General features: G+C 40.6%; 1 protein-coding gene across 1 annotated transcript; it reads left to right on the top strand.

Moving 5' to 3' along the window:
- The first annotated feature begins 5,346 nt into the window (after positions 1–5,346).
- Positions 5,347–6,969, top strand: LOC142209201 (formyl peptide receptor 2-like). The gene is made up of 2 exons (XM_075278131.1): positions 5,347–5,405; positions 6,024–6,969. The coding sequence occupies exons 1-2, from the start codon at positions 5,347–5,349 to the stop codon at positions 6,967–6,969; spliced, it is 1,005 nt and encodes a 334-aa protein (XP_075134232.1).
- Positions 6,970–9,321: the final 2,352 nt, after the last annotated feature.

The raw sequence follows: 9,321 nt of genomic DNA, 5'->3' as shown, positions 1-9,321 counted from the left end.
CTACTTCTATTACTAATACTACTACTACTACTACTACTACTACTACTACTACTACTACTACTACTTCTACTACTACTACTACTACTACTACTACTACTTCTACTACTACTACTACTACTACTACTACTACTACTACTTCTATTACTAATACTACTACTACTACTACTACTACTACTACTACTACTTCTATTACTAATACTACTACTACTACAAATACTATTACTACGACAACTCTTACTATTACTACTACTACAACTACTACTATAAATACTACTACTACTACTATTACTACTACTACTACTATTACTACTACTACTAATACAAATACTATTACTACTACTATTACTGCTACTACTTCTACTACTACTTCTATTACTAATACAAATACTATTACTACTACTACAACTACTACTACTAATACTACTAGTACTACTACTACTACAACTACTACTACTATTACTACTACTTATATTACTACTACTTATACTATTACTACTACTTATACTACTACTAGAGATGAGCGAACACTAAAATGTCCGAGGTTCGAAATCCGATTCGAACAGCCGCTCACTGTTCGACTGTTCAAACGGATTTTGAACCCCATTATAGACTATGGAGGGAAATGTTTGTTTCAGGGGTACACAAAATTCGATACAATTATACTTACCTAGTCCATGAGTGACGGTGGGGCTGGCTTCTGCTTCATATCTTCTCCCGGCGCAGCGTCCCCGTGTTTTCTTCCGCCTGGAAATTCAGTCTGCCTAGGCATCGGGGCATGCGCAGTTGGCTCTGCCTAGCCCGGATGCCTAGGCAGAGTGAAATCCAGGCGGAAGAAGACGCCGGATGCTGCACGGAGAAGACGTCGGAAAGGTAAGAGAAGAACCAGCGTTGATTGGCAGAATGTATAGCATTCTGCCAATCAACGCTGGTTCTGCATCGAACATTAAACTTCGAACAGCTAGTAGTGTTCGATCGAGTAGTGTTTGATCGAATACTGTAGTATTCGATCGAACACCTACTCGATCGAACACTACTCGCTCATCTCTAACTACTATGACTACTACTACTAATACTACTAGTACTACTACTATTACTACTACTTCTATTACTAATACAAATACTATTACTACTATTTATACTACTACTGCTTCTATTACTAATACTATTACTACTATTTATACTGCTACGACTACTACTACTACTACTACTACTACTACTACTACAACTACTTCTACCATTACTACTACTTCTACTACTACTACTATTACTACTACTTATAATCTGCAACAGAGTGTAGAGATGTAGCAGAGCTGAGTGTGTGCTGAGCTCTGTTATACATGAGATGTGTGTGACAGGAGGAGTAGATGGAGGGATGGTTGGGAGTAGAACAGAGCTGCTACACCAGAGATGTAGCAGTGCTGGCCGATGTTAGCAGTCCGATGCAGCAGAGCTGAGTGTGTTAGTCTGCTGTATCGGACTGCTACCTCTGCCAGCTCTCCTACATCTACATATCCTACACACTCAGCTCAACTACACTCTGCAGATGAGCGCACACTCAGCTCAACTACATAGGGCCGTGCACTCAGCTTAACTACTCCGGAATAGTTGAGCTGAGCACACAGCTAGTCTGCTTCATCTCGCCATAGGAATGCATTGACCAGCGTTGATTGGCCAGTGTACAGCATTCGGCCAATCAACGCTGGTTCTGCCGGAGGGGGCGGAGTCTAAAATCAGACCAGAATGGAAACTGCTGTGGACCGATTTTAGACTCCACCTCCTCAGGCAGAACCAGCGTTGATTGGCCGAATGCTGTACACTGGCCAATCAACGCTGGTCAATGCATTCCTATGGGAAAAAGTCAGCTCGCGCATATCACAAGCTGCCAGGGATCCCGACCAGATAGAGCCCCAAAGAGCTGGGTGAGTAACATTCCCCCCTAAATAAAGGTAATCCCTAGCTAACCCTGCCTGTACATCTGTCCCTGTCTCACAGTCACATAGTTCACAGTCCCAAATTAATCGAATGTTAAATCCACCATTTGTCTAAATTGGAGGTCACCTGATTTCGGCAGCCAATGGGTTTTTTCAATTTTTTTTGATGCCTCCGTTGTCGTATTTCCTGTCCTACCTCCCCTGCATAGTTATTGGTGCAAAAAACGCGCCAGGGAAGGTGGGAGGGAATACAAATTTTTACTGCGTTTGCCTCATGGTGTTCTATTGGAATCGAACACCTCGAACGGCCTGATATTCGATCGAATATGTATTCGATCCAATGGTGTTCACTCATCTCTACTTATACTACTACTACTATTACTACCACCTCGTTTTTCATCAGTGTTTCAGTTTTTACCATAATAGTGCGCACATTGATATGTACAGCGCTGCGGAATATGTATGTAAATCATCACCCCTATAGATACATTCCAGAATATTATATATCACACACTTATTATAGAGCTGTTAATAAGGTACTATTATATAGTATGTATATCATCACTCCTATATATACACCCCAGAATATTATATATCACACATGTGTTACAGAGCTATTATAGGACTAATATATAGTATGTATATCATCACCCCTATATATACACCCCAGAATATTATATATCACACATATAATATAGAGCTGTTATATCACACTATTATATAGCATGTACATCATGGTTTAAAAGTATATAATTAGGGTTGAGCCGATCTTGAGATTTCAGGATCGTTTTTAAAATCCGATTTCCGATCATTTTCCAGCCGATCCCGAACACGATCATGAAATTTGCTCGATCGCCGATCGGGATCCGATCTTTCCCAATACCGATCACTCACACTTATATATAATACGTGATCCAGATCCTGAATATTGTCAAACTAAATAACCAAACCAAAATAGAGCAACAAAGTAAAAAAGGCTAAAAGCATGTAAAAAAATATACATTTTATTGTACATTCTATACATAGCCTGAGATGTGTCAAAAGGTTGAAAAGTTCAAGGGGCCGAAAACTTTCGCAAGGCACAGTGTAATACAAAGGAAAAAAAAAGGGAAGTCACCCAATAATGAACCAGATATCCTGTATCGCTGTACATATCACCCACATTCCATATATGATCTCTCTCCTAGTTTTGCTCTTTATTCTGGTTTGTGGTTTGAAATTTGATTTAATTTTACTTTATATTGAATCCACCAAAACCTAGAAGATAAAGAGAGAAATAAGAATACATGGGAGTGTTACAGTGATATGTACAGCGCTGCGGAATATGTTGGCGCTGTAGATACAAAATTATTATTTTTATTGATTATTATTAGGAATGATTGAATTGATTCTGCAGAAGTGGAATTCGATCCAAATTACAGGAAATCTTTGATGCGCCTGGAATCCGGATTTTATTCACGTTTCAATGCATCAAATCACATTTTTTTAAAATAATGACCGCTGCACATGTTAGGACAGGGGGCAGGGAACTCTGTGAAGTGTCAAGCTAATCATCAGCTGGTCGCCCTGTGATGTCACAGCCCTATAATAATCAGCGCACATTTTAGGTGCAGTCATTTCACATCGCTCTTACTGCAGAGACAGACATCAGCAGGAGCTCGAGACAGTGATAGAAAACAAATAGAAATTCAGAGAAAGTGTTAGGGAATTGCTTAGATGACAATTCCCCAGTAGTTGCTGGAGAACCCTGGAGGAAGGGCCACTTCCCCTTGCTCTTGCCAGGCTATGTAATAGGCGGCAACTTGGAGACGATCCCTTACTATATATGTGACACACAAAACGCAGACAAGACAAACCCCAACAAAAGGAGGTCAGCTAGCCAGGGTTCGGTAACAGTCGAGCAATGCAGTGCCAAATCGAAGTCCAAAACAATAGTCAATAGGAAAAGCCAAGGTCAGGATTAAGAATACAAGTAAAATAACAGCAAGAGAAAGCCAGCAAGGACGAGGCAATAACAGGCACCAGTGTGAATGTGAGCCAAGACTAAATAGGGGAGGATGAACCCACCCTGGACCCGACAGGAAGGCAGGCTGTCAATCACAGGGCAAGAGCAAATTTAACTACTTCATGGACTGAGGCAGACAAGGGCAGAAGACAGGTGTGGTGCAAATACAATCACAGAACCAGAGCCGTGTTCACTCAGTGCAACCAAAAACGCTAAGCAAGGAACTAAACTGCACATACCTCCTGCACCGCCGCAAGCGAGCAGAGGGTGGTGCAGTGACCTGAACAGGCAGAGATGTTACAGAAAGAGAATTGCTAGTGAAAGTAAATTAAAGGGAGGAGATCAAAGAAGAATTTGGGGTGGTTGCACTGTTATTAACAGCAAGAATCTTACTACAAATTGCAGCGCTCATGGCCGCTATACTGCTGCTCATTACTCATACCTGTATGTACAAGGTGGAACACAACAAGCCTTTTACAGTTAAAAACAGTGAATTATCATCCACTAATACCTGCACTCATTTGTTCTCACTCCTTTTTAATAAAGTTTAATAGTGGGGACAGAAATGTTCACATTTCTCCTCAGTTCTTACCATAATAGAGCACACATTGATATGTACAGTGCTAGAGAAATAAGATTATTATTATTATTATTCTAGTATATCCTATATCAAATAACCAACTATATAACAACATCCTCTTCTCTCTATTGTGTGCACAGAACCAAATATCTCTGATGTCACTGATTGATCCGCTGACTAATCTACAGCTCGTCTGTCGCAACATTCTAGATAATTTTACGTATCCTCTAAAAACACAATTTTTGACCAATTTTAGTAATATGAACAGAATTTATGGGGAAATCTCATTCTCAATATATAGAATGGGGAAGTAAGGGAAAGGAGAAGTCAGTGAGACTGATAAGGATTTGGTCTACAGGACTAAGGAACAGACAGAGAAGAGCCGGGAGCCAGTGAGTGTCATCTGATAGGAGATACCTATTATATCACCTCTATATACTGTATGTATGTTATATGTATTATATACTGCACCTCTATATACTGTATGTATGTTATATGTATTATATACTGCACCTCTATATACTGTATGTATGTTATATGTATTATATACTGCACCTCTATATACTGTATGTATGTTATATGTATTATATACTGCACCTCTATATACTGTATGTATGTTATATGTATTATATACTGCACCTCTATATACTGTATGTATGTTATATGTATTATATACTGCACCTCTATATACTGTATGTATGTTATATGTATTATATACTGCACATCTATAGACTGTGTGTATGTTATATATCTTATTATTAATTAATTAATTATTTAATTTATTATTATTATTATTATTATTATTATTATTATTATTATTATTAGTTACAATGGATCCGGCTGATTATAACCAGACCTCACGTAACACAACACAAGATGACAACACCTGGTAGGTTTACTTTCCTGATCCTTTATTATTTAGTATAAATCCTGGTTGGGCTCCATTCACATCTGTATCTGACCCTCCAAGATTCCTTGTAGTTTTCTTTAAATCTAGACCAGTAAGTGGCGCTATACAGTATTTCCTGTTGAAATGAGACAAACCAGGAGTCAGTGAGATCTTTAGGTGCCAGTGGTGTCTGTTGTACAAGGGATCAGCAAAGCAATGAGAAACAGAAATAGAAAAGCCAAGATGGTGTCTGGTCAGGAGCTGAGGAGAAGCTGGATTACCGGGATATGAGGGCAGTATATATGAAAGGAGCCTGGAGGGTGACAGAGTCTGGTGAGGGGTGGAGGGACAGAAACAAGAGATTTTGCAGGACTTGTTGCAGTGTGTCTGTGTTTCTTTCTTTTTAGTTGCTGATTCCTAGTGTTTCTCTATCTACCATGAGCTTGTATGTGTTTCTCTCTTGTTATATACTACTGTATCATCTATGAAACTGTATCACTGAAATTTCCCCATTGTGGGACTATTAAAGGAATATCTTATTTTATGTAGATGTTTACAATGTATCAAGTTTCACATATTCTTCAGGAGCCTAACCTCTACCCTGTTATGTCTTCTAAGGTATTTTTACTTAGACTATGACATTACTTATGAATATTATCAGAACATCTTAGAGAAGATATCACTTACAATAAGCATCATCATTTTCGTCCTTGGGATTATCGGTAATGGATTAGTCATCTGGATTGCCGGATTCAGGATGAAGAAGACAATCAGTGCCGTGTGGTTCCTCCACCTGGCCATAGCGGACTTCTTATTCTGTGCTGGTCTTTCTCTGCGCTTTACATTTTATCGTCGCATTTTCTTAATTATCCCAAATGTAGATCTTTTCTGTTTATTGGACATTATTATGATCACACTAAACATGAGCGCCAGTGTTTTTCTCCTGACAGCCATGAGTATTGACCGCTGTGTATCCGTCATGTGGCCATTTTGGGCTAAAGTTCACCGGACACGTAGACTAGTGAGGATCACTGCAGGAGGCATCTGGGGGCTGAGTTTGCTCATAACTAGTTTGGTTTGTTACATATGCGGATGGTGTCTGATCTCTGGGGATTACAATGACTCCTTGTTTACACAAAATATATTAGAGAACATCCACCTGATCAGATTAGTTATAATGTTTGTGATCCCTTTTCTCATCATCTTGACCAGTTATTTGATCATTGTCCTCAAACTTAGAAGAAGTAAGAGACCCCAGAGATCTCAGAGACCCTACAGGATCATCACCGCTGTTATATTATGTTTCTTCATCTGTTGGTTTCCAATCTCCATCCAACCACTACTGCTCCGGGGTTATGCAAATTACATTCTGTTTAAGACAATAGATATCATTTCTAACAATCTGCCTTACCTTAACAGTTGTATCAATCCCATCATTTATGTTTTTATGGGCCAAGATTTTAGACACATTTTCTTCAGATCTATCCCCGCCAGGATTGAACATGCATTAAGTGATCATCCTGAGGAGCCGAACAGAAAAACAGGGGATCTAGAGATACAGTAACTCTCACTAGAGATCCAAAATATATATTTCACCTCTTTTTCCCTTTTACCCATGAGACAACTTGTTAAAGGCTGAGGCCACATGATGCAAATAAACAGCAATTTTCTGCTAATTGTATCGCTTTTTTTTGCTTTCGAGAAGGTCATCAGAGTCGTCTCATTATTATTGAAGTCTCATTGGAGTTTATTCAAAATAAAATTGTCAATATAAATCTGTAATTTATCAGACTATTTTGCAGGTTATGGAAGACTCTTATAGTTGAAAAGTTATAACAGTATGCATCATGAGATCCCAGAAAATAAGAACTAAAAATAGACGATAAACCTTCCCCATCAGGACTCAGTGACTTCACTTTCCTGACACACGTGATCTACAAATAGAAGACAATACAAACCTCTGTGGACTTTCTGTGATGCGTTTCCTCAGCAGTTTTTCCCATAATGATTTTTTTCTGCCGCCCTCTACGCGAGGCCTTAGCCTTATAGCCCAAACAATACATTATATATTATATACCTGTTATATTGTATCCAGTATATCTATACAACATTATGGTTTACAAAATAGCATTAAAATCTATAAAATGTATCTAAGTGTTTTACCAGTGGCTGTAATGTATCATTGTATGTATTTGTATAAAAAGCAAACTGTTCATATTCTATATACAGACAAATATTTTAGGATTATTTTTCTACGTAATTTGGGCAATGTGTTATTAATGATGAAATAAATAAGAAATAAGAACTAGAGATGAGCGAACAGCGTTCTATGGAACACATGTTCGATCGGATATCAGGCTGTTCGATGTGTTCGATTCGAATCGAACATCACGTGGCAAACTCCAAAAAAATTTGATTCCCCTCCCACCCTCCCTGGCCCTTTTTTTTGCACCAATAACAGCGCAGGGGAGGTGGGACAGGAACTACGACACCGGAGGCATCGAAAAAAATCGGAAAAAGTCATTGGCTGCCAAAATCAGGTGACCTCCATTTTAGATGAATAGTGGATTTCAAATCCGGGTCATATGAGAATGTGAACTTTGTGACTATGAGACAGGGATAGCTGTACAGGCAGGGATAGCTAGGGATAACCTTTATTTAGGGGGGAATGTTATTAAAAATAACTTTTTGGGGCTCTATCGGGTGTGTAATTGTGATTTTTGTGACATAAACTTTTTCCAATAGGAATGCATTGGCCAGCGCTGATTGGCCAGAGTACGGAACTCGACCAATCAGCGCTGGCTCTGCTGGAGGAGGCGGAGTCTAAGATCGCTCCACACCAGTCTCCATTCAGGTCCGACCTTAGACTCCGCCTCCTCCGGCAGAGCCAGCGCTGATTGGCTGAAGGCTGGCCAATGCATTCCTATGCGAATGCAGACTTAGCAGTGCTGAGCCAGTTCTGCTCAACTACACATCAGATGCACACTCGGCTCTGCTACATCTGATGCACACTCAGCTCTGCTACATCAGATGATGTACATCTGATGTAGCAGAGCCGAGGGTGCACTAGAACCCCTGTGCAAACTCAGCTCACGCTAATAGAATGCATTGGCCAGCTCTGATTGGCCAATGCATTCTATTAGCCCGATGAAGTAGAGCTGAATGTGTGTGCTAAGCACACACATTCAGCACTGCTTCATCACGCCAATACAATGCATTAGCCAGTGCTGATTGGCCAGAGTACGGAACTCGACCAATCAGCGCTGGCTCTGCTGGAGGAGGCGGAGTCTAAGGTCGCTCCACACCAGTCTCCATTCAGGTCCGACCTTAGACTCCGCCTCCTCAGCGCTGATTGGTTGAATTCCATACTCTGGCCAATCAGCGCTGGCCAATGCATTCTATTAGTGTGAGCTGAGTTTGCACAGGGGTTCTAGTGCACCCTCGGCTCTGCTACATCAGATGTACATCATCTGATGTAGCAGAGCCGAGTGTGCATCAGATGTAGCAGAGCTGAGTGTGCATCAGATGTGTAGTTGAGCAGAACTGGCTCAGCACTGCTAAGTCTCTGCATTCGCATAGGAATGCATTGGCCAGCATTCGGCCAATCAGCGCTGGCTCTGCCGGAGGAGGCGGAGTCTAAGGTCGGACCTGAATGGAGACTGGTGTGGAGCGATCTTAGACTCCGCCTCCTCCAGCAGAGCCAGCACTGATTGGTCGAATTCCGTACTCTGGCCAATCAGCGCTGGCCAATGCATTTCTATGGGGAAAAGTTAGCTTGCGAAAATCGCAAACTGACAGGGATTTCCATGAAATAAAGTGACTTTTATGCCCCCAGACATGCTTCCCCTGCTGTCCCAGTGTCATTCCAGGGTGTTGGTATCATTTCCTGGGGTGTCATAGTGGACTTGGTGACCCT

The sequence above is a fragment of the Leptodactylus fuscus genome, chromosome 6 (assembly GCF_031893055.1).
Source record: "Leptodactylus fuscus isolate aLepFus1 chromosome 6, aLepFus1.hap2, whole genome shotgun sequence".
Lineage (NCBI taxonomy): Eukaryota > Metazoa > Chordata > Amphibia > Anura > Leptodactylidae > Leptodactylus > Leptodactylus fuscus.
The sequence above is the reverse complement of the archived record's forward strand: the minus strand, read 5'-3'. Positions and strand labels throughout refer to the sequence as shown.

Bases quoted from the DNA above. Each gene is read 5' to 3' on its own strand.
- LOC142209201 (XM_075278131.1), top strand. From the start codon at position 5,347: ATGGATCCGGCTGATTATAACCAGACCTCACGTAACACAACACAAGAT. The intron at 5,406-6,023 runs GTAGGTTTACTT...ATGTCTTCTAAG, and splicing joins ACACAAGATGACAACACCTG to GTATTTTTACTTAGACTATG.